We start from the raw sequence: 25822 nt of genomic DNA on the forward strand, positions 1-25822 counted from the left end.
TTGCCACTGAACCAACACCAGAGGTACCTCCTTGTTCCTCAGTACCTTGATCTTCCGATCTCTGATGGCTACTGGTTTCTCGGCATAATTCAGGCTCGCATCCACCTGAGTATCCTCTAATGGAACTACTGCCGACTCATCGGCAATACATTTCCTCAATTGCGACACATGAAAAGTATCGTGGATTTGCCCCAACTCTGCTGGCAATTCCAAACGATAGGCTACCCGGCCTACCCTTGCAATCACACGAAATGGCCCAATATACCGGGGCCCCAATTTGCCCCTCTTCCTGAATCGAATCACTCCTTTCCAAGGAGAGACCTTCAGGAGAACGAAGTCGCCGACCTGAAACTCAAGCTCGGATCGGCGTCTGTCTGCGTAACTCTTCTGTCGGCTCTGGGCGGTCAATAACCTCTTTCTGACCTGCTGAATCTGCTCTGTCGTCTGAAGCACGATCTCTGTACTGCCCATCACTCTCTGCCCAACCTCTCCCCAGCAAATGGGGGTCCGACACCTCCTACCATACAACAGCTCAAAGGGTGGCATACCAATGCTCGAATGATGGCTGTTGTTGTAGGAAAACTCTGCCAAGGGTAAATACGCATCCCAGCTACCCCCGAAATCCAACACACATGCCCGAAGCATGTCCTCAAGCGTCTGAATCGTCCGCTCACTCTGACCGTCTGTCTGGGGATGATATGCGGTACTAAAATGCAATCTAGTACCCAACTCCTCATGAAATTTCTTCCAGAATCTGGAAGTGAAGCGCACATCACGGTCTGAAACAATCGAGATCGGCACCCCATGCCGAGATACCACTTCTCTCACATATAACTCCGCCAACTTCTCCGCGGAAGAACTCTCACTGATGGCAAGAAAGTGAGCGCTCTTCGTCAACCTATCCACAATCACCCAAATCGCATCAACTCCTCTGGCCGTCCTCGGCAATTTGGTGATGAAATCCATAGTGATCTGTTCCCACTTCCATTCGGGAACCTCCAATGGCTGCAACTTGCCATGCGGCCTCTGGTGCTCGGCCTTAACCCTACGGCAGGTCAAGCACCTCTCAACGAACCATGCGACGTCTCTCTTCATACAGGGCCACCAATACTCTTTCCTCAAATCCAAATACATCTTCGTGGCCCCCGGATGGATCGAAAATTTCGACCGATGAGCCTCCTCCATCAAAGAAGTGCGCGTACCACCCACAAATGGTACCCAAATCCGACCCTGAAAAGTCATAAGCCCTCGCCCATCCGTAACGAATTCTGAAACCAAACCAACGACCCGTTCCCTCTTCTGCATCTCCGGCTGCATAGCCTCGGCCTGTGCCCCACGAATGGCATCCAATACCGGAGCTATCATGGTCAATCTCAAACATACATCTCGCAATGGAGTGCTCTCCGCCCTGCGGCTCAACGCATCGGCCACCACGTTGGCCTTGCCCGGGTGGTACAGGATCTCACAATCATAATCCTTGACCACATCTAACCACCTCCTCTGACGCATATTTAGATTGGGCTGATCCATCAAGTACTTCAAGCTCTTATGGTCCGTGTATATCGTACATCGAACCCCATATAAGTAGTGGCGCCAAATCTTGAGGGCGAACACTACTGCCCCCAACTCTAGATCATGCGTAGGATATCTCGTCTCATGAGGCTTCAGCTGCCTCGATGCATATGCTATCACATGACCCCTCTGCATCAATACCGCACCCAACCCCAAAATCGATGCATCACAATATACTACAAAATCCTCCATCCCTTCCGGGAGAGCTAATACCAGGGCTTCGCACAACCTCTGGCGAAGTGTCTCAAAGGAGGTCTGCTGCTCGGGACCCCATGAGAATGCAACACCCTTCCGGGTCAGTCTGGTGAGCGGCACTGCGATCTTGGAGAAATCCTTGATAAATCTCCGATAATACCCTGCTAGTCCAAGGAAGCTCCTGATCTCAGAGGGTGACTTTGGCACCTCCCAACTCATCACCGCCTCAACCTTGGCCGGATCGACCAGAATCCCTTCCTGGTTAACGAGATGTCCTAGAAACTGGACCTCCCGTAACCAGAAATCACACTTGGAGAACTTTGCATAAAGCTTCTCCGATCTCAACACCCCAAGGACCTCCCTCAAATGCTCCTCATGCTGCTCTCTAGATCTCGAATACACCAGAATATCATCGATAAATACAATCACCGATCGATCCAACATCGGCCTGCATACCCTGTTCATGAGATCCATGAACACCGCCGGAGCATTGGTGAGCCCAAAAGGCATCACCACAAACTCATAATGCCCATATCGCGTCCTGAATGCTGTCTTCTGAACGTCCTCATCCCGCATTCTCACCTGATGATATCCCGACCTCAAGTCGATCTTGGAAAACCAAGAGGCTCCCTGTAACTGATCAAATAAATCGTCGATCCTCGGCAACGGGTAATGGTTCTTGACCGTCAGCTTGTTCAACTCCCGGTAATCAATACACATCCGGTGTGAACCATCCTTCTTTTTGACGAACATAATAGGTGCTCCCCACGGCGAGCTGCTCGGCCGAATAAATCCCTTCCCCAGCAACTCCTGAAGCTGCGAGGATAACTCTTGCATCTCTGGAGGTGCAAGACGATAAGGCACCTTAGCTATAGGCGCAGCCCCCGGAACCAAATCAATACCAAACTCCACTTGCCTCACAGGAGGTACTCCCGGCAGCTCCTCGGGAAAGACATCTGGAAACTCACGCACCACCGGTACCTCCCCAACTGAACTCGGTCTCTCGGAAGTCGCTCGCGTATCCATCACATACGCCACAAAACCCTTACAGCCCTGCTGTAGACACTGCCTCGCCCTAGCGGCTGAACAAAAGGCTGATCCCGAACGTGTACCCTCGCCGTACACCGAAAGAACTCCCCCACTAGGGTCTCGTATAGTCACCAGCTGACGCTCACAGTCGATAACCGCGCCGAATCGGCTTAACCAGTCCATGCCCACAATGACACAAACATCACCCATCGCAATAGGAATCAGATAAATCGGAAACTCAACCCCGAAAATCTCTAACACACATCCCCGGAAAACCTCTGTGGCACAAATCACTCTATCGTCAGCTATGGAAACTCTCAGAGGCCGACTCAATGCCTCACGACTAACACTGATATGCTGACCAAAGGCCAGAGATACAAAAGACCGACTCGCACCCGAGTCAAATAACACTAAAGCAGGTACGGAGTTCACAAGAAAGGTACCTACGCATAACATAATATAAGCATGACATCATATATCAAAAATAAATACACGAAAAGAAACATACCAGCCACAACATCGGGCGCAGCGCGGACCTCCTCCGCAGTCAACTGGAAGGCTCTCCCTCGAGCTCTCGGCGCCTCGGCCTTCACAGGCCGACTCTCTGTAGCTCTGATGGCGGCAGGAGCAGACCCCTGAGATGCTCCGCGCAACTGCGGACACTCGGCCTTCCGGTGTCCGGTCTGGTTGCAGTGAAAGCACACTGCAAACCCCTTGGGGCAGTCCTTGGCCATGTGCCCCTCCTTGCCACATTTGTAGCAAGACCCCGCTCGGCAAACTCCGTCATGACCCTTGCCGCACTTTCCGTAAGTGCGGCCCTTCTGGCTCCCTGGTCTGGGATCAGCAGGCTTGGCCCGCTTGGCGGCCGGCTGCGACAGTGCCGGTCGCCGATCCCTCCCCTGAGACTCCGCCTCCTCCCTGGCCTGAGTCTCAAGCTCAATCTCCCTCTTCCGGGCATTTGCCTGAAGCTCGGCAAATGTCCGGTACGAGGAGTTCGCAGCGAACTCCCGAATATCCCGCCTCAAGATGCTCAAGTAGCGGCTCATACGTGCCTGCTCAGTGGACACGTGCTCAGGGCAGAACATCGCCCTCTCGTGGAACATCCTCGTGATCGCTGTAACAGACTCAGTACCCTGCTTGAGGGTCAGAAACTCCTGTGCTAAACGCTCCCTCTCCACCTGGGGAACGTACTCATCTCGAAACATGGTGGTGAACCTCTCCCAGGTCACCGCAGAAAGCTCAGCAGGCGTATAATGCGCTATCACGAACTTCCACCAGTCCTTCGCTCCCAAGCGAAGCTGGTTCAGCGCGAACCGGACCTTCAAATGCTCAGGAGACGAGCAAGTGAAGAAACACCCCTCAATATCAGATATCCACCTCATAGCTGCCACCGGATCCTGAGTACCATCAAACTCTGGTGGTTTTGTGTTGCTGAACTCACGGAACAGCAACGCATCCCCACCCTGCGACCTCGCAGCAGCAATCGCTGCGGTAGCCGCTGCAGCAGCAGCCTCAGAAAGAGCGGCATAACGCTCATCAAACGTCTCAATCAATGTGGTCTTTATAGACCCAAACATCTCCGGTATCTCTGCCCTGATGGCCGCAGCCACCTCCTCCTGAATGATCCGGCGGATCTCATCCTCACTGGTACCACTGCTCTCGGGCATCAAACGCGTCCTCACCATGATCTACCTCTGAAATACAACATACGATAAATTAGAATCCACACGAGTATGCTCACACTCGTCAACTCTTTCCTCCTCGATTCTTGGCATTCCAAAGATTCTGACTTGGGCTGCACACCGCCCCGGTGCTTCCAGTAGTACGGGCCCAATACTACTATCTGCACCGCACCGGAATACACTCCAAGTCCCTCTCTTTGGATCCCAGGTCTCAAGTACTCTATCATGCATAGACCACTCTCTAATAGATCTCTCGTAAGCCCCTCGCTGCTACCTACTCACTCTCAAGCATCTCATAGCAGCTCACATCTCCCTAGGCTAAGGCATCACAAATCAGGCCACCCTAGTCCTAATAGCAATACCTAGCCTACTCTAGCATGCGGATACATCATATCAATATCACATAATATATAAAGGTATTTTGGGAAATCACCGTCCGGGCGCTGACTGATCGTACACACATCTCTTGCTCTGCGTTTTTCAAAGAAATCTTTTACTCTTTTTGAAAATACATTTTAAATCCCCAGTTTGAGTTCAAATACGTCCGAAGGTGTACTCGAATCCCTCAAACCAAGGCTCTGATACCAACTTGTAACACCGAAAATTTTAAAATAATTTTTCACAATTTATAAAATCATTTCTCATTAATTTTTCATAAAAACATCAGGTTTAAATCTCAATTCACATTACACAAATCCCAAGATCAATGTAAATATATCAAAGTCCCCTGCGTGTGTACAGATCAAGCCGACGCCTTCCCACGGTCGTCGCTAGTACCTGAAACAACAACACTAACACTGTAAGCACAAAGCTTAGTGAGTTCCCCAAAATACCACATAAACACATATTAGCCACTCGAGGCTATAACTCTATGGGTCCGTGCACCCAACTCTGTGAACCCTCGGGTTCTAACTCTAGGAACCTTCCGGTTCCAACTCTGTAATCATGCACAGCATAAATCACATAGAAATAATGCAGTACAACACATAACATACCCATAACATACATACACTAACACATAACTCTGATTACCTACTCAAGGTAAAGTATAGTGAGAAGACTCACCTCGCGGATCTCGATGACTCACAAATCCTGAATCCCTCGTGCCCGATCCTCCGAGCTATAATCCTCCTATAACATCACATGTCTCTAATTAACACTTTTTATCTCTAAGGTTGGCTATCCCTAAGAAGTCAACACAGGTCAACTCTGGTCAATGGTCAACGGTCAACTTTGACCGGACTCGGCGAGTGCACGAGGGCAACTCGGCGAGTCTAGACGTTTTCACCAACTCTCTAGGATTCCCTTCTTACACGTCGAGTACTCCCCCTGACTCGACGAGTTCCACCTGGAAGAATCGCGGGGCCACCCCGACTCAACTCGCCGAGTCTCAAGAACGACTCGGCGAGTCCCAGCTCGACTCAGACCACTTGACAACCCTCTCTAACTCGCCCTGACTCACTGGGTCAATCCATGACTCGACTGGACCACTCACTGGTTGGTCCAAGGCAATCTTCAAGCTACTCGCCGAGTCTGCTCATCGGACTCGGCGAGTCCATGCCATGCAATCACTCAAACTTGCTTCTAAGGTCAGATCTATTCCAACAATTCATAGATCTGGCCTTCCTAGAGTGATTCATCACGTAAAGCTCCAGACTTTATGCATAAACAACCTTTATTTGACCATATATGAAGAATCATCAACAAATCTCCCTACTCAAGGTCATAACCTCCATTGTTCTATATAAAGCTTGATGAATGAGGCTCTCTGGACCTCTATGGATCCAGATCCGAAGTCTCATCACTAGCAAGGGACTATTTGGCCGTCCAATCAACTCAACAAGGTCACAAGAAACCCTAAAATCAATTATACTTCACAAAACAGGAGATGAGCCGAAATCATACCTTTAGATTGAAGGGCTAAGCTTCAAATCCACCGAATAGCAGTCCCCTTTGCTTCCTCTTGGCTAGAGCCTCCCTCTTCTTGCTAAACAACACACAAATGCCAAGAAATGCTTCCTTTCTCTCTCAAATCGCTAAAGCACTCTAGGGTTTCTCTCTATGGACTGTTGGGTGCAAATGACGGCCATAAGGCCCTTTAAATAGGTCCCAAACCCGAGAAATTAGGGTTTCATTAAACAGCGTGGACTCGCCGAGTCCATATCCTGGACTCGCCGAGTCCAGACGAATCCCGCGTCCAGAATCGCGACCCTACTCGGTGAGTCTGAGCTCCAACTCGCCGAGTCCCCTCTCAAAACACCAAAAAAAAAAAACAAAACAATAAGATACCTGGAAATCCGGTCTGTTACAGTGAGGCTATTTATAGTCTTTTGTTTTCTGAATATTAGTGCGGTTTTTAGTGATACAAAATACTTTCTTCCTCTATTTTTCTTTCATCAGTATCACAACAAAAGTGTTGTTTTACATTATTGTTTGTTGCTGCAAGGAAGTGAGTACAAGGGCCTGATTTCCAACATGGTCTATGTTGTCAAGGTCTTTGACTCCTCTCTTCAGACACCTCAACATCAACATAGGAGAAAGTACAAAAATTGAAAACTTTATGTTCAGTTGTACTTTGAAATTGTTTGGAAAAAGACAATCAATGAAATCTTTTAGCATCAAGCTTATTTTTTTTTAAAATTATGCCATTTAGCCATTGTACCCAATTAGGGTTCCTAGGCCCAAGATGGTGAAGTTGGAGATTTATTGGTCCATTAGACCCAATAAGATAATCCTAGTCCATAATGAACTTGAGCCGGAATTTCTAGGGTTTCCAACCCTTATTTGAACATATGAGATGTATTTGAACGAGAATAGAGTATAGTATTCACTTAGAGTACAAGCTTTTACAATGGGTGATGTTTACATGGGAATATAATTTCCTAGCAAAATGCCAGTTGTGACATCATCCCCCCATTAGAGGGAATTTCGTCCCGAAATTCTTTCAAAAGATAGGTTCATGAATGAGGGAATAGTTGAGGGTACTTCTGCTTCATCTGGTCTTCGCGTTCCCATGTGAATTCCGGTTCGCGCTTGGCGTTACATCGAACCTTCACAAGTGGAATGCGGCTCTACTTCGCACACTTCACTTCTCTATCCATGATTTCGACTGGTTCTTCAGTGAAAAGGAGATTCTTGTTTACTACAATCTCTTCTAAAGGAATGACGAGAGTTTCATCAGATAAGCACTTTTTCAAATTTGAAATGTGGAACACGGGGTGTACGTTGCTAAGTTCGGCAGGTAGCTGCAGCCTAGAAGCCATTGGACCAATCCGAGCAAGAATCTCGAATGGTCCAATGTATCGCGGGTTCAATTTTTCCCCATTTTCTAAAATGGATCATTCCTTTCCAGGGAGAGGCCTTCAATAGCACTCGATCTCCGACTTGGAATTCCAGAGGTTTTCGTCGTTTGTCAGCATAACTCTTTTGTCTGCCTCGTGATGCTTGAAGTCGAGTTCTGATTTGGATTATCTTCTCTGTCGTTTCGCGAATGGTTTTTGGTCCCGTGAGAGTACTGCCGAGTGATCTGAATTTATGACCATAAAGAGCCTTGAAAGGAGCAACCTTGATGCTCGTGCGATAGCTGTTATTGAATGAGAATTCAATCAAGGAAAACCGGGTATCCCATGACTTGCTGAATTCAAACACCTAGGCTTGGAGCATGACTTCGAGTGGTTGAATGGTTCGTTCACTTTGGCTATTGGTTTGAGGGTGGTAAGCAACGCTCATGACTAGTTGTATTCCCATAGCCTTCCGAAGTGACTGTCAAAATCTTGAAGTAAATCCATTATCTCGATCCGAGATAATAGATGCTGGTTCTTCATGGAGTCTTACGATCTCCTTGTTGTAGATCTGTGTTAATCTTTCCATCTCGTTTGATTCTTTTATCGACGGGAAATGAGCAGATTTGGTTGACCTATCGGCTATCACCCAGAGAGTGCCCAATCCAACTATTGTAAAAATAAGCTTCGTCTTTTTGACTGCGAGAGTTTTATCCAGTCTACGCAGTGCTTCCTTCGTGATATTCTCCGGATTCGATGCCTCCAAGGCCGGTGGTAGGTTTTGACAGTGTTTGTTCTTGTTTTGTGAGAAGACGAGTATATTATCAATGGAAATAATTAAAAGGTTGACCAGGAATGAGTGGAAAGCTCAATTCATAGGGTCCATGAATACTGTGGGGGCATTCGTTAGACCGAAGGGTATCACAACAAATTTGAATGGTCGTGACGAGTTCGGAAAACAGTTTTTTGGAACGTCCTCTTCTCGGACTTGGAGCAGATGATAATCGGATCTTAGATCTATTTTGGAGAAGCAACTAGATCCTTGAAGCTGGTCAAATAGGTCGTCAATCCGAGGGGGTGGGTATCAGTTTTTGATAGTGAGCTTATTCAATTTCCTAAAATCGCTGCACATTCTGAAGGATCCGTCTTTTTGACGAACAAGACCGGAGCTCCCTAGGGTGAGAAGCTTGGTCTGATGAATCATTTGCTCAACCATTCTCTTAGTTTGACTGGATAACTTCTGAAGTTTGGTGGGAGCTAACCTGTAGGGTGAATTGGAAATTGATGTGGTTCCCGGTATGAGGTCAATTCGAAATTCGACCTGTCTCTCTGGGGTATTCCCGGAAGTGTTGGATTAATGTCTAAGTCCATAACTATAATTGGTAAGGCTTGAACCGACCCGACATGGTCCATTTGGGTTGCATGGCATCATGCATTTGGATAGACTAAAATGAGAGAAATAACACTTAAGTTTTGTTAATATATTATAAGTTCTAATATATTAATAAGATTATTTAATTAGTATTGATCAAGAATTAATCTAGGATTAATTAAGTGATCAAAAGAAGACTAATTAAATATATGATTTGATTGTGTAAATCATCCATACTTGTATAGTGGGTTAATGCTTCATGGATTGTCAAGTTGGGCTAAAACCCATAAGATGCTCCATGGATGCTCCATGGTATATTTGAACCCATGGATCCAAGGAAATGGAAAGCCATGACAATTAGGGTTTACCCTAATTGTCACTAACTATATAAGCATCTTATTATTGACAAAATCGGCCTAGAATATGTATGAAAAGGGCTAGCCAATTTTCATGAAGTGTGGATTTCTCTCTAATCTATTCCAAGTGTATTTGGTGTTGTGTGAACCATTTGAAGTGTCACACTTGGGGCACTAGGCACTCAAGCTTCAAGAAGACATTCTACATCAAAGAGGTATGTAATTCTAACTTGATATATTCATATGGATCAATGTTATTATGCTTGTTAGGATGAATACCTTGGAAAGTTCATATTTGCATTTATAATAGAGAAAACATAGATCCAAGGTATTTAGGGTTGCATGTACACTTAGGAGTGTTAGAATGCTCAAAACCCAACAGTGGTATCAGAGCCTAGACTTGTTTTCAATTATACTTGATGCAAATTGCTGAAAAATGCTGAAAAAATCGATTTTATGGCTTTCTGGGCACTGGACTCGCCGAGTCCACTGATGAACTTGCCGATTCCATGAAGAAAATCATCTTACTCGTCGATTAGGTTGATACACTCGACGAGTAGGAGCCCCAGATAACATATTTTCGAGTTTTTTTTTGCTAGAAATGGACTAGGAACATTACCCTAAGATGTTTTTGGACTTATAAACTTGTTTTTGATGTGGTAATGTTCATACTAATCCAATTTCAAAGAGATAATTGTCAATAGATTCATGTTTTGTATTAGTTTAGTGATTAGGCTAATTACATGACAAAGTTTGATTTGAATTATCTTATTCTTATGAGTTGCTTAGATTAATAGAAAAGTTAATTGATTATGTGTTTTCAATCCATTTTAATCTAAGAGTTGATTCTAAAATGTGTTTTTGTAACTTTTCCTCAAGTTATATGAAAAGTCACATTTAAGTTTCATAAAACTCATAAAAGTTGGCAATGGTTACAAAAATGAAGAGTCTTGTCCTCAAGTTATGGAGGTTCAAGAGTCACTTCATTAAGTAATAAAATGTGTAACCTTAATTAATTCCATAAGTTACAAAAATAAAGAAAAGTTACATTCTTTTATTAGTTTAAAGTCTTCCATAACTTGTCCTCAAGTTATGGAACTTGAAAAGTTTTTAATTAAAACTACTTTAAACACATAAGTTATGGAGTTAATTAGTTTTGAATATTTTCAAAACTTGCCCTCAAGTTTTGGAATTTGAAAAGTTTTCACTTATGAATACTTTAATTCCAAGTTAGCCCTTAGAATTTTAAAAGTTAAAATTCAACCCTTATACTTTATAATATTATAAGTTTATAATATATATATATATATATATATATATATATATATATGTATAAGAGTAAAGTCAGTCTTACCATTAGTAGGCCTCATTCACGAAGCCGATCTATAGGGGGGGTATAAGGTTACTGCCTATAAAATGACAGTTTAATGGATGTCCACTCTTATCCACCGCTTTCTGTTGGATTAGTGTCTAAGTCCATAACTATTTTGGTATGTACTTGACCCGATCGTGCATGGTCCTTTTGGGTTGCCTTCACCCAAGCAACTTGATAGGATGAATTATGAAGAGAAAGGATTAATTATGATTTATTAATATATTATGAGAATAATATATTAAAGGAGAAATCGTATTGTTTAATTAATATTAGTCAAGAATTAATTGATAATTAATTTTGTGGCTAAAAGAGATTAATTAAACTTAAGGGACTGGAACTGTAATTATAAGATAATTGCATTTGGGCTATGGATCACCTTGGAATAATAGGTTGGACAAATTCTATGGGGAAACCCATTAGAAATCGTCCAAGGGATATTCTAAAAGGGTCCATGGGCTGCTTAGGGCTTAAGCAGTCAAATTAGGGTTTCCTAGTTGAAAACCCTAATAGCCTACATGTATATATAGTACCCTTAAACCCCAAAAACGTGGCTAAGAGTTCCACTAGGGTTTCTGGACGTTTTTTTGGCAGCCTCCTCTCTCCTTATTCTTCATCCTCTTGCTCTTGGTGTCTGTGAGCCATTAGAGTAGCGACACTTGTGACTCTAAGATTTCTAAAGCCATTACAAGGAGGATTTGAGATTGTTATTGCTACATAACAATCAAGGTAAGATCTAAACCCCATTCTTATGTTAATATGATTAATAGTATGCTAGATCTAGGGTTTAAAGTCTTGGATGAATAACATATACAATAGAGAAACCTAGATCCAAGCATTAGGGTTTGCATGAGCACATAGGATGTTCTTATGGCTAAAACCCATCAGTGGTATCAGAACCTTGATTGGTTTCTATTTTATTGATGCCTAGTATATTCATTATTGTTGTAAAATCGATTTTTTGGCCCCCTGACTGATGAACCCGACGAGTTCCAATGTGGACTCGGCGAGTAGCTCCAATTCGGCGAGTCCATAGAGGAACTCAGTGAGTTGGAGCGTCAGTTAGAGCAGATTTTGGGATTTTTACCTGTTTTGACTTAAGATAATTCCCATAATTGTTTAAAATTAATAAAATACGAATTTTATTGATTCCTTATGATTATCTTTGTCAAAATAAAAGATTTTGGTAATCTAATTAGATAATTGTTACCTTATTTGTTAAATGTTAAATTATTTGAATTATTTGATCATTATCTTGCAAGAATTTGAACTAGATCTAATTAGATAACCACCAATTAATTGTTAATTGCCTTATTTGAATTTTGTGATCTAGAATATTCTTGATAAAGTTTGGAAAAGTTTCAAATTAATCCCTTTAGGTTTTATAGTTTAAATTTGAACTTAAAAGTTTTGTTTTTGAAATTTAAATAAGTTAAACCCAAATGTTTTGAAATGTTTCAAAACTTTCCCTCAAATTTTGGAATTTAAAAGTTGATTAAAAGTTTAATTTAGAAATGTTAAATTCTAAAACCCTAGTATTGTTTTGAAAGGTTCAATTCACACCCTTATGGTTTTATTAATTAATTAAAATGTATAATTAAAAGAGATTTAATAAATCCACAAAGTTTTGGTTTACAAATTAATTAAATTAAAAGTATAATTATTAAATTTGACCACCTAGTATTTTAAAAGTGTAAAATACACCCTATACTATATATAACATTAAAAGTCTAGTATTATATATATGTATGAGTAAACAGTCAGTCTTACCGTTAGTAGGCCTCATTCACGAAGCTGGTCTATAAGGGGTGTTTAAGGAAATTGCCTATAAAATGGCGATTGAATGAGTATCCACTCTTACCCACCGCACTCTTGACCAGTGGAGGGTCATTAGCCGAACGGGTAGGATAGGACAGAAACCTTCCATAATAAGTATAATGAAGTATAAAGTAACTAAATGTTTTACAAAATTCCCAATCTAGTTACTTTAGGCAAAAGTGAATTGATGCAATTCCATGAAATTACACTTTGTGCCCTTGCAAAGACGTTAGTGGAGCGTGTGTGGTTAACCAGCACACTAAATGGTTCTAAGAAAAGGTAGCAAAGGGTGACTCAATGTTTGTCATAGTTTGGTGGAGCGTGTGTGGTTAACCGGCACATCGAATAGGTGACTATAACATTTGAGGGCACCGTGTAAGTTTGCATGGTTATTCACACCCTGTTTTGTGATCCTCGGCACCCCAGTCACAAATCGAGGGACATATCGAGATTTACACATGCCATTGAAAAGTTCAATGAATCTCAAAAGATCTAGCAATTTTCAATAGATTTAAAACTTAATTTTGTTTCGTTTTTCATGGTGGAAATTAGTGAATCGTTATTCACTGACCTTCAAATGTTCTGCAATTTGGGTTACGACATCCCTCTCCCAAGTTGTAGAGTATTGTGTTGGGTCTTAGCCTTAATATCTCATTTGGGTGATTTATTAAGGACTCAATCAATCAACTAATTTGAATTTTTCTCCCGTTTTGTAGATGTCAAAGTATGACAACTATGGTCTTCCCAAATCTCGTGGAACAAGCTTTTCACATGAAGATCATATTCCACGATTCGATCGAGGAACATGAGATCATGCTTCACTTCCTCCACCTCCTCCTATTACTCTCCCTAACCCACAAGTTCAGAAGATTGAAAAGTTCAAACTCACTCAAGCCCTTTTGGCAAGTAAACATGAAGAAGGAAAGGCAGTGTGTGCACACGTCCTAGAGATGAAGTCACACATTGATAGGTTAAGAATGTTGGGATCTGTTGTATGTAAGGAGCTGGCTGTTGACTGGGTTCTTCAGTCACTTCCTGACTCATATAGCGAGTTCGTAAGAGAGTACTATATGATGAACCACGACGTAACCCTCATCAATCTCACCTATATGCTTATTGCTGCTGAATCAGCAATGATTTGGCGCACTGGAAAAGCAAAGTTGATTGGTGGATCTGCCTTCCAGACCTCTATGGATATAGGAAATGACAACGAAAGGCATTCCATGATCGAAAAGTTTGATCATAAGAGAAAGGCAAAGTCAGAAGTAGTTCCGTGTGCTGTTCCAAGAGAGTCAATTTGCTTTTATTGCCAAGAGAAGGGGCATTGGAGACGAAGCTGCTCTATTTACCTAAGATATCTAAGAGATGGGAGAGTCAAAACGTATGGCTCTACTTTAGGTAAAATCCATTAACTAACTCTTTTAAGTTCCTATTCTAGATTCTTAATACATGATGTGATAAGATTACATTTCGATGTTTTGTAGGATCGAAGAAAAGAGAGGAAGCTTAAGGGAAGAAGTGAGCGGAATCTAATCGTGAAGAAATGGATTAGAATCTTGAGATACTACTTGGAGTTAGAATAAGATTGCTAAGAAATATGTATTAACATAGTTTTTCAATTGAATTGCATTGTAAGGACAAATTTTTCGGAAATAAAATAAATTTTGATTTATATTATTTATTTATCCTTGCAATGTTGTGTATGAAAAATTGATGTTTGTAAGTTTCTATTATTAACAATAATGGATTTGATTCTTAATTATGTTATTTGTGGAAAGGTCAAGAATTTACCAAATAAGGAAAGTTTCTCATCGCCCAAGTTTCAATTGGATAGAAACTTGGAAGCATACAACTTGGTTGCATGATGAATGAGAAATTTCATATTTGGAAATTAGACTAATTCGTTGACAAAGTGTCAAGTGAAGGACTAGGAGATCGAGTACACATGGTTGTGTGTTGATCAAGTCCACCACAAGAGTGACAAAGATATTCGTCATGATTTACTAAAGGCTTAGTAAATATGATTATACTTATAAGATTAACTGTAATTCCGAGTTGATTGAAAGAGTTTAAATCAATAACAGAACGAATAAGAAGAATCAAGTAGGCAGAAAGATAAAAGTTTCTCTATTCTAAGAAGAAGGGAGAGTACCTTTTGTTATGTTTTATGATAGGTCTTACTGATTAAGAACCATATCTCAATTGATCCTCTAAGTGAGTTTTAGTGCAATTGTATGTCTAAGAAGAGGAATCGAGAATTGAAGAAATGGTTAAATCAAGAAGTCAATCATACTTCGTTCCAAAAACAAGTCTTAGAGCTAAGATTGTGAATTGAGTGACAAGTCTTAAGAAGGTTTATAACATTCATCAAATGTGGAATTTGAAAAAGTTTTTTTTTATTCTTGTACATTTGAAATTGGAAAGTTGTGATGTCTTGGATAAGACAAAGACCAACTAGGATGAATTTTGTGAAGTGTTTTGTCTTGATAAAAGCTACACTAACTCTTGAATATTTGTTTGTCAAGAAATGATTATTGATAAGAGAATCTTATATGTCAAGGAGTCAGTGAGAGTCTTAATGGTCTTGAAAAGTTTCAAGAACTAATCAATAATAAACCTTATCGATCATCACTAGCACACGACTTGACGTTTACAACCTATCGTGTTGACACTATCTTGTTTCTGTGCGGTTCCAATTGAGTTAATTATGCATGTGAGTTCTATGAGTTCTCATTTGAACACATAAAAGGAAAGCACTTTGATCAATGAAAAGTACATTGATAGAAAAGGGTGAGCTGCTTAACTACTTGGAAGACATGGTGGGCACCCGTGTTACCATAAGGCAAGAGATCAAGATTGAGAAGGTTCGGTCCATATGAGTTTGGATTTGTCGCAAACTTTGGTTTTAACAAATTCGTATGGATAGGAACACATACACCATTAAAATCTAAGTGTCATAAGATTCCCTCCTTCATGAAGATGAATGTGAGGAAATGCTTTCACTAAGAGAGATTTTAAGAAGATAGTGATTGTGAAATTGTATTCTCAAATTCGATTATGGTTACGGTATCCCTTTCCATAATCCGAATTGTGAGATTTGGCAATTAGTCTGAATTGTTTAGAAACACATATGAGCTATCTAAGGCAAAGGTGTATAAGAGTAAGAAGCTTAGATAAAAGATTATCAAAGCATTAGGTATTAGAAATATGAACTTAAGAAATTCAATAGGTATTGTTTTCTGGAAGTTTAGCTGTTTTCTGAATGCATGTCAAAGCTAGTGGGAGCATAAGTGTTATGTTTATATGATAATAATCATCATGATAGTGGTAGCATAAAAGTTGTGCTTGTATGATTATTAAGACAAGTATTGCAAGATTAGCAATATCAATTATAGAAAACAAGAGTTATACTTTGCAAAGTCGTAAGGGTTGAATAGTTGTTTTGCTATAATTAAGGGAGAGAATATTATGCTTCATTTCAAATCTAAAGGCTTAGGTTGTGGAATGTTAATAAATTTAGTCAAGGATACATAGTGTGTTCTCAAATTTCGATTATGATTATGGCATAGTTCGAATTGTGAGAACGTGGCACATAAAATATTATGACATAAGATTGATAAAGTATCAGATCTTTATGCATCGTGTCCCATACGCTTCGGGTAAAGGATCGATTGCATATGCTATAATATTTGACCATTCTAAATTTTTTCCAAATGTCTGGCGCATTAAGAGGGAAAAAGGACAAGAATCGGTTTTTGACTAAGATAATTAAACAACTATTAAAGGACGATCCAAAGCTCGCTAAGGATTGGTCGCTTGTGAGTAGTCAGAAGTATGGTATTGGATGGAACATATCGACATTATTATGAATAGATAAGATTCTATTAATAATGAGTTATCATATGGAAAGTATGGAAATGTTTCAATATTGGGAGATGGATATTGAGAATCTATGTCTAGATTAGAAACTTTTATGCAAGAAGGATGTTCAAAGGAATGTACTTTGAGTGAGAGACATCATATCTATAGAATTGTTTCTGACAGAGATTGGCCAAGTCTTGATGATTTTGAGCTATGACTTTACGAAAGAATCATTGCATAAAGTGTTAGAATCTAGCATAAGTAACAAGAATTTGATATTCTTATACTTATGATAAGGATTGGGAGTTGTGAAATGAGTATGACTGGAAATGGTTTCATTTGATCTATTTCACAAAGTAAGGACTGTAGATAAAAATTGTGTGCATGCTGAGAGCATGGGACAAGTGTAGTTATAATTCAAGTAAGAAGTTGATTACCCGAAACAACAAATAATGAGTAATCAATATGGTGATTAAATAAAATGTTTTATTTATACCTAGAGTTTGGGGCGATATGGGATTAGTATTATTCTTGTGTTTCACTTTGCATGTTTTGACTTCATGAATAATTAAATTGGTTCAAAACAATCGAATTATTCAAACGAACCATAGTCGTTCATATGTTGGAAGTAGGTATGAATGAAGACTGTCGTGAATCGGTGTGTGGATTGTCTAAAGTGTATTAGACATAAGCAAATGTTTGCTGCAACGTTCATGAGTGCTTATGAATATGAGTTTGAGCATTGGATTAAACCCACGCTCACTTTGATCACTTCATGGATTTTATCACGAGTGATTAGTGAGACGATAACATCTTATATTCTTGAAACCGAGATGTGTGAGTTGTATCTTGCGAGTCGGTTACACATTGATAATATGTAAACACAATAGTAACTTGGTGTGATAAAACATATTGTTGTGTGTGATTCGGTGAGTGAGTACAAGCAAGCATTGAATCAAAGTTTATCCGTTCCTTTTATCCAAAGTAGGATGAAAGCGATATCTTTGGCCCCCTCGATGATTTAGTGATGGAACCTAAGCGCTTGGCCAAGCCGAGACTAATTTGATGTGTTTAAATGTAGTCTATTGTTAGTTGTCATAAATCAGAAATTGGGAAACAGTATAGAGAGAATGATTGAAATCCATGTCTCACGTCTATACGATATCTAGAATGGAGGAATATATGATCCCTTATCTAAAGGACATGATTCTGATAGGATCAGGGTTGACAACGGTTTTTGAAAGCTACGATTGTAGATCAGGATCTGAAGTCATACGCATAATAGTTATTAGACTTATCCAAGTGGGAGACTGTTGGATTAGTGTCTAAGTCCATAACTATTTTGGTATGTACTTGACCCGATGGTGCATGGTCCTTTTGGGTTGCCTTCACCAAAGCAACTTGATAGGATGAATTATGAAGAGAAAGGATTAATTATGATTTATTAATATATTATGAGAATAATATATTAAAGGAGAAATCATATTGTTTAATTAATATTAGTCATGAATTAATTGATAATTAATTTTGTGGATAAAAGAGATTAATTAAACTTAAGGGAATGGAACTGTAATTATAAGATAATTGCATTTGGGCTATGGATCACCTTGGAATAATAGGTTGGACGAATTCTATGGGGAAACCCATTAGAAATCGTCCAAGGGATATTCTAAAAGGGTCCATGGGCTGCTTAGGGCTTAAGCAGTCAAATTAGGGTTTCCTAGTTGAAAACCCTAATAGCCTACATGTATATATAGTACCCTTAAACCCAAAAAACGTGGCTAAGAGTTCCACTAGGGTTTCTGGACGTTTTTTGGCAGCCTCCTCTCTCCTTATTCTTCATCCTCTTGCTCTTGGTGTCTGTGAGCCATTAGAGTAGCGACACTTGTGACTCTAAGATTTCTAAAGCCATTACAAGGAGGATTTGAGATTGTTATTGCTACATAACAATCAAGGTAAGATCTAAACCCCATTCTTATGTTAATATCATTAATAGTATGCTAGACCTAGGGTTTAAAGTCTTGGATGAATTGCATGTACAATAGAGAAACCTAGATCCAAGCATTAGGGTTTGCATGAGCACATAGGATGTTCTTATGGCTAAAACCCATCACTTCCTTGACTGGTGGAGGGTCGTTAGCCAAACGGGTAGGACAAGGACTATAATTCTCCCTTCATTAAATGTATTAATGATAAATACTAAGTAACTAAACCTTTTATAAATACCCAATCTTAGTTACTTAGGAAAATGTGAATAAGGTGCTAATCCATGAAATTACACTTTGCACTTTGTTTAAGTCGGTTGGTGGAGTGTGCGTGGTTAACCAGCACAATAACTCGTATTTAACAAGGTAGGAAAAGGGTAACTTAATGTTTATCATAGTATCAGTGGAGCACGTGTGGTTAACTGGCACATCGATTGAGGGGTAAACACTTAAGGCTACCAAGTAATTTGCATGGTTAATTCACACCTTGTTTTGTGATCCTCGACATCCCAGTCACAAAACTTGAAGGGCACACTCGAGATTGAAACATGCCATTAAACAGTTCAATGAATCTCAAAAGAATCTAGGAGTTTCAAAACCAATTAAAACCTAATAATACATTTCGTTTATCTTGGTGGAAATTGGTGAATCGTCATTCACATACCTTCAAATATTTTATAGCTTGGATTACGACATCTCTCTTCCAAGTTATAAAAGTATTGTGTTGGGTCCTAGCCTTAATATTTCATATTGGGTGTTATATTAGGGACTTTAAATCAACTATCTTGAATATCTCCCAAAAGATGTCTGGTTTAGGCATTTATGATCTTCCAAAATCTCTTGAAACAAGCTTTCCTAAATGAAGATGATGTCCCATGGAAATCATACTTCTTTCACCTCCTCCAATTATTCTCCCTAACCCACAAGTTCTTGAAAAAGTTTAAGGTCACTCAAGCCCTATTGGCAAGCAAAGGTCTATGTGTGATCACATCTTGGAGATGTAGTCACATATTGACAAGCAGGGAGAGTTGGATGTCAAAGTCTAGAGGAAGTTGATGATCAATCACTTTCTAAGTCACATAGTGAGTTCCTTTGGGACACCTATGAAATAGACTATGCCAAGACCCTTAATGATCTTATCTATTTGCTTGGTGCTGCTAAATCAACAATGATTTGGAACACTGGTAAAGCAAATGTGATTGGAAGATCAACTTCCCAAACTTTCAATGGACATTAACAATGTAACATTGGATATCCAGTAAAGCTCTCTCTTCCCAATGGAATGGGATCGGCCATAGTCAACTCGGTTGACCAAATGGTAATGAGAAAAACTAAGTCTGTGATAGTCCTGCATACCATTGTCAAAGGGTCCACATGTTTATATTGCCAAAGGAAGGGGCATTAGTTGCGAAGCTGCCAAATTTACCTAAGGATGTTAAAGTCAATAAGTTTGACTCTACTTCAGGTAAAGTCCACTATCTAACTCTGGTAAGTTTCTATTATGAGATTCTTGATACATGATGTGACTAGGTCACATGTTGATGTTTTAAGAATAAAAGAAAAGTGAAGAAACTTAAAGAAAGAATATGTTGAATCTGATCGCGTAGATGGATTTCTATCGCATAGTTTGAAGATCGGATTCTTGAGCTACTTCTTAGGAGTTATGATATATTGCTTAGGAATAGATAACAACAAAGTTTTCATGTGCTTTTGCACTGTAAGGATAGTTTTTCCGAAAAGTTTTAAAATAAAAAGGAAAAATTTTGATTTTATTTATTTTAAAATATCCTTACAATGGCATCTGTGAAAATTTTTGTTGCTTATAAGATTCCATTAAAAGAAAGAGTGGAAATATGAATTTGATTCTTTCATTTGTGGTAGTGTCTAAATTTACCAAACAAGGAAAGATTTTCATCACCCAAGTTTCAGTTGGATAGAGACTTGGAATCATGAAAGTTGTATAGCATGATGAATGAGAAGTTTCAAGCATTGGAAAAATTAAGACTAACTACTTGTTCACATGGATGTGTGAGTCAAGTAAAGGACTAAGGGACCGAGTACACATTCTTGTGCACTGCTTAAGTCCACCACAAAAGATCGATAAGAATATTCGTGATAGTTTACTATAGCTTAGTAAATATGGTTATACTTACAAGCTTAAGTGTAATTTTGAGACATTGGAAAAGGTTCCAATGTATGGCAGAGCGAATAAGAAGAATCAACTTAGGCAGAAAGATAAAAGTTTCTCAAATCTGAAAAGATGGGAGAGTACTTTAGTATCTTGTTATATGATCATCTTAATAATTAAGAGACCTTATCACAATTCATCCTCTAAGTGCATTCTGATAGCTAAGAAGAGGAGCTATGAATTTTTGAAATGGTTAAATCAAGAAGATGAGTTATATTTCATTCCAAAACAATTCTTAGAGTCATACTCCAAGATTGTATCTTGAGTGACATGTCTTAGAGAAGGTTTAAAACACTTGTCAAATGTAAGAGTAAAAGTTTTCTACTCTTGTACATTTGAAATCGGTAAGTTGTGATGTTTTGGATAAAACAAAGACCAACTAAGGCCAACTGTGTGAAATGTTTGTCTTGATTAGAATCCACACTATCTCTTGAATATCTGACAAGAAAGTCTTATATGTCAAGAGGACAGTGGGAGTCTTAAAGGTCTTGAAAGTCTCAAGAACTAATCATGAATAAAACCTGAAGTTCTTCACTAGCACACAACTTGAGGTTTATAACCTATCGTGTTGACATATTTTGTGCCCATTCCAATTAAAGTTGGTTTTGCATATGAGTTCTTAGAGTTCTCAATTGGTTGCACAACAACTTGGAAGCAATGGCAGGCCCTTGAGCTGCCAAGTGGGAAGAAATTAAGATTGAGTTCAGTCCATATGAGTTTGAATTTGTCATAAGGTTTCTCTCCAATTCATGAAAATGATGGTGAGGAAACACTTTCACTAAGTAGATTTTAGCTAGATAGCAATTGTGATATTTGCATTCTCAAAGTCATTAGTGGAGCATGTGTGGTTAACCGGCACACTAACATGGACTTGTGAGAAGTGGCAAAGGTCTAAACAATCGAGACTATGATTACATCATCCCTTTTCATAGTTCTTAAAATTGTTTAGACACACTTATGAGCTATCTAAGATAAGGTGTATGACATTGATAAAGTTTCTAGTATCAGAAATCTGATTTCTGAGTACATGTCAAAGCTAGTGGGAGCATAAGTGTTATGCTAATAATCATCATGTTAGTGGGAGCATGATAATTATGATAAAGGTTGCAAGTTAGCAATGTTAATTATAGAAAACAAAAGGTTTCAATTGGGAAAAAGTTGTTTTGCTATAATTAAGGGAGAGGAAATTATACTTCATCTCAAATCTAAAAGCTTAGATTAAGGTTTTAATCGTATTTAGTCAAGGATATATATATATATATATATATATATATATATATATATATGAATTTCATGTTGGAATGGCTCAACGTAAGAAAATTCTATATATGGGTCTATTATTTGCGTTCTAAAATTCAATTATGATTACGGCATCCCTTTTCATAATCTGAATTATGAGAACTTGGCAAATAGAAATAGAAATATTATAGCAAAAGACTGGTCTAGTATCATGTCTTTATGTGAGACATCATGAATCCTGTCCCATATGCTTCAGATATAGGATCGACTGCATGTGCTATAATATTCATCCTTTCTAAAATTTTCCCGATGCCTGGGGCATTAAGAAGGGAAAAGGTCTAGAACTTGATATGACTAAAAGGATTAAACAATTGTTGAGGACAATCTAAGGTTTACCAAATATTGGTTGCTCAAGGACAATTGGAAGTATAGTGTTAATTGTTGGAAGGACCATATTGACATATTATGAAAAAAGGCAACCCTTGTTCAGAAGTGATAGTCAAAAGGGGAATAAGGAAATGATCCCATAGGTGGAAGTTGTTCAATAAATCTGTGTAAGATTAGGAAAATTAATGCAAAAAGGATGTTTCAAGGAGTTGATCTCCTTTGGAATGCTCTGTAATGTTTGTTGTCAAGTCTTTGTGACTTTGTGCATAATCATTACAAGAAGATCAATGCATATAAGTTTCGAATCTAACAGATTTCAGTAAATGGCATGAATTTGGAATTCTTGCATTTGCAGTAAGGAATTGGGACTGTGGAATGAGAATCATTGGAGTTATGTTCAATTGATCTATTTCACAAAGTAAAGATCATAGACAAACATAGTATGCATACTTGGTGTGTGGCATGACTAGTGTTCAGAAAAACATAGTGTACATGCTTGGAGCATGGGATAACTAGTGTTTTAATCCAACTATAAAGTTGATAGCTGAAACGGTATGCAATGATTAATGTGTAATCATATGGTGATAAATAAAAGATGTTTTATTTATATTCATAGGTTTTGAGACCATATTAGATTCGGTTATTATTGTGTTTCACTTTGCATGTTTTGACTTCCAGAATAACTAGATCATTGTTCTGAATGACTAAGTTATTCAAACCATCCACAGTCGGTTATATGTTGGAAGTAGATACGAATCAAGACTGTCATGGGTTGGGCTTGTAGAGGTCTAAGATGTTGGACAAGGTGGTGCTACAACACTCATGAGTGCTCATAAGTTCTGATTATTGGATTGAGCCCGCGCTCATTGGAATCACTTCATGGATTTTATAACGAGTGATCATGAGATGATAATATCTTATATTCTTCAAACCTAGAGATATGAGTTGTTACTATGAGTTGGTTATACATTGATTGCACGAAAACGCATTGGTAACTCGATGTTATAAAACGTGCCTTTGTGTATGATTCAACAAGTAGTAGAACATGCCATATGAGTCGAAGTTTATCCATTCCTTTTACCTTCGGGATAAAAGCGATATTTGTAGGCCCCTTGATGATTTGGTGATGAAAAATGTAAGTGCTCGGCCGGGCCTGGATTGATTTGATTTGTTCAATTAGTTAGTCGTCATAAATCGGAAATCGGGAAACAACAAATGGATAGAGAGAATGATTATAATCCATGTCTCAGTCCATATGATAGCTAGAATGGAGGAATATATGATCCCTTGTCTAATGGACAAGTCATTGACAAAGGTCAGAGATCATTGGCAAGGTCAGAGTTCGACATAAGCTTTTGAGAGCTACGATTGCCAGTTGGTTCTTGAAGTCATACTTGCAATAATAGTTTTAGACTTATCCAAGTGGGAGACTGTTGGATTAATGTCTAAGTCCATAACTATAATTGGTAAGACTTGACCCGGCCCGACATGGTCCATTTGGGTTGCATGGCATCATGCATTTGGATAGACTAAAATGAGAGAAATAACACTTAAGGTTTGTTAATATATTATAAGTTCTAATATATTAATAAGATTATTTAATTAGTATTGATCAAGAATTAATCTAGGATTAATTAAGTGATCAAAAGAAGACTAATTAAATATATGGGTTTATTGTGTAAATCATCCATACTTGTATAGTGGGCTAATGCTTCATGGATTGTCAAGTTGGGCTAAAATCCATAAGATGCTCCATGGTATATTTGAACCCATGGATCCAAGGAAATGGAAAGCCATGACAATTAGGGTTTACCCTAATTGTCACTAACTATATAAGCATCTTATTATTGACAAAATCGACACTAAAATATGTATGAAAAGGGCTAGCCGATTTTCATGAAGTGTGGATTTCTCTCTAATCTATTCCAAGTGTATTTGGTTTTGTGTGAACCATTTGAGGTGTCACACTTGGGGCACTAGGCACTCAAGCTTCATGAAGACATTCTACATCAAATAGGTATGTAATTCTAACTTGATATATTCATATGGATCAATGTTATTATGCTAGTTAGGATGAATACCTTGGAAAGTTCATATTTGCATGTATAATAGAGATAACATAGATCCAAGGTATTTAGGGTTGCATGTACACTTAGGAGTGTTAGAATGCTCAAAACCAAATAGGAAGTTCTTCGGGAAATACATCCGGAAAATCGCATGCTACTGGAATACGTTGTATGCTTACTTCTTCTTTGGTCTTGTCCACAACGTGAGCGAGGAAAGCGTAGTTCTTCTTGTGCAGGCACTTATGTGCCTTGCTTCACGAGATAAGACGAGGATTGGCGCCAGGTTTATCACCATAGATTATTAGAGTTTCGTGATTGGGGAGGTGAAGGCAAACAGACTTCTCGCGACACATAGTATCAGCATGGTGGGGGCTTAACCTAACCATGTCGGTTATCACATCAAAGCTCCCAATATTTACCGGCATCAAATCTATTTGAAATGAATGGTTGTTTAGTGTTAAGGTGTACCCTACATAAATATCTTTGGTTGAGTTGGTTTTTCCCATTAGCCATCTCCATCGTGAAGGCTTCGTTTAGCTTCCGGGGTTGTTGTTTTAGTAAGTGTTAGAATTTGTTACTAACGAAGCTTCGTTCAGCTCCACTATCGAGTGAGATGAAAGACAAAGGTTTGTTAAGTGGGAACGTACCAGTAACAACCGTTGGGTCTTGAATAGCTTCGCCTTGACCTATGGTTTGGACTCTTCCTGATCCTCCTGCCCCTTGATTGTTAGCCTTGGGGAAATTACGTCGGAAATGGCCAGTTCCTCCACACCCATAGCAGTTGTGACTGACCCCAACATTGATGTTGTTGTTACTGTCATTGTGATTGTTGTTGTTGTTTGGCTGTTGATTCTGTTGTGGATAAGTTCTACAGTATTTGGCGGTGTGAATCTTTCGGTTGCATCTATTACAATACGGCTCCCGGCAGGCTCCCTTATGATGGAAATTGCACAGGTTGCATTTTGGAAGGCTTCCAACATATGATCTCGTTGGTGTTGATGTAGTTGGTGTCATGGTCGTATGGACAGCAACAACATGTTGTTTCTTGGAGAACCCTTGAGTTTGTTGTCCCTTTCTCTTACTTCCAGACTTTTGCTTCCTACTCTTAAGCTTGGGGTTTTGGAGTGCCTTGATAAGCTGTCACTTGTTGGTTTCCGTGCTCGTTCCTTCGGCTGGAGTTGTCGATGCTATTTCCACCTCTATTGGTTTTGTTTGCGTTGAGTTATGCCATAGAAGTGGTTACTGCCGCTGTTACAACAACTTGGAATGTAGTAGAGGCGATCTGTAGGAGCGGTATCTTGCGGGTGTGCTTCTTATTTCTATGGGATGACATTTTCCTGCTGCATGTTGATAAGCCAGATCCTATGTAGTGATCATCATTCCTGGTTGTACTCTATAAATTTCGCGTCTTGTCGTATA

At 39.4% G+C, this 25822-nt stretch overlaps 1 protein-coding gene across 1 annotated transcript in view; it reads right to left on the reverse strand.

The window, feature by feature from the left end:
* Positions 1 to 25417, reverse strand: part of LOC145096347 (histidine kinase CKI1-like) — a 35029-nt gene extending 9612 nt beyond the window's left edge. Inside the window, exon 1 of the mRNA XM_079034090.1 lies at positions 24986 to 25417. Within this exon, the coding sequence (XP_078890216.1) occupies positions 24986 to 25417 (432 nt within the window). The remainder of the gene's footprint in view (positions 1 to 24985) is intronic.
* Between the last annotated feature and the right edge of the window lie 405 nt (positions 25418 to 25822).

Source organism: Lactuca serriola, chromosome 3, assembly GCF_051521515.1.
Source record: "Lactuca serriola cultivar US96UC23 chromosome 3, Lser_US96UC23_V15, whole genome shotgun sequence".
NCBI classification, from domain to species: Eukaryota; Viridiplantae; Streptophyta; class Magnoliopsida; order Asterales; family Asteraceae; genus Lactuca; species Lactuca serriola.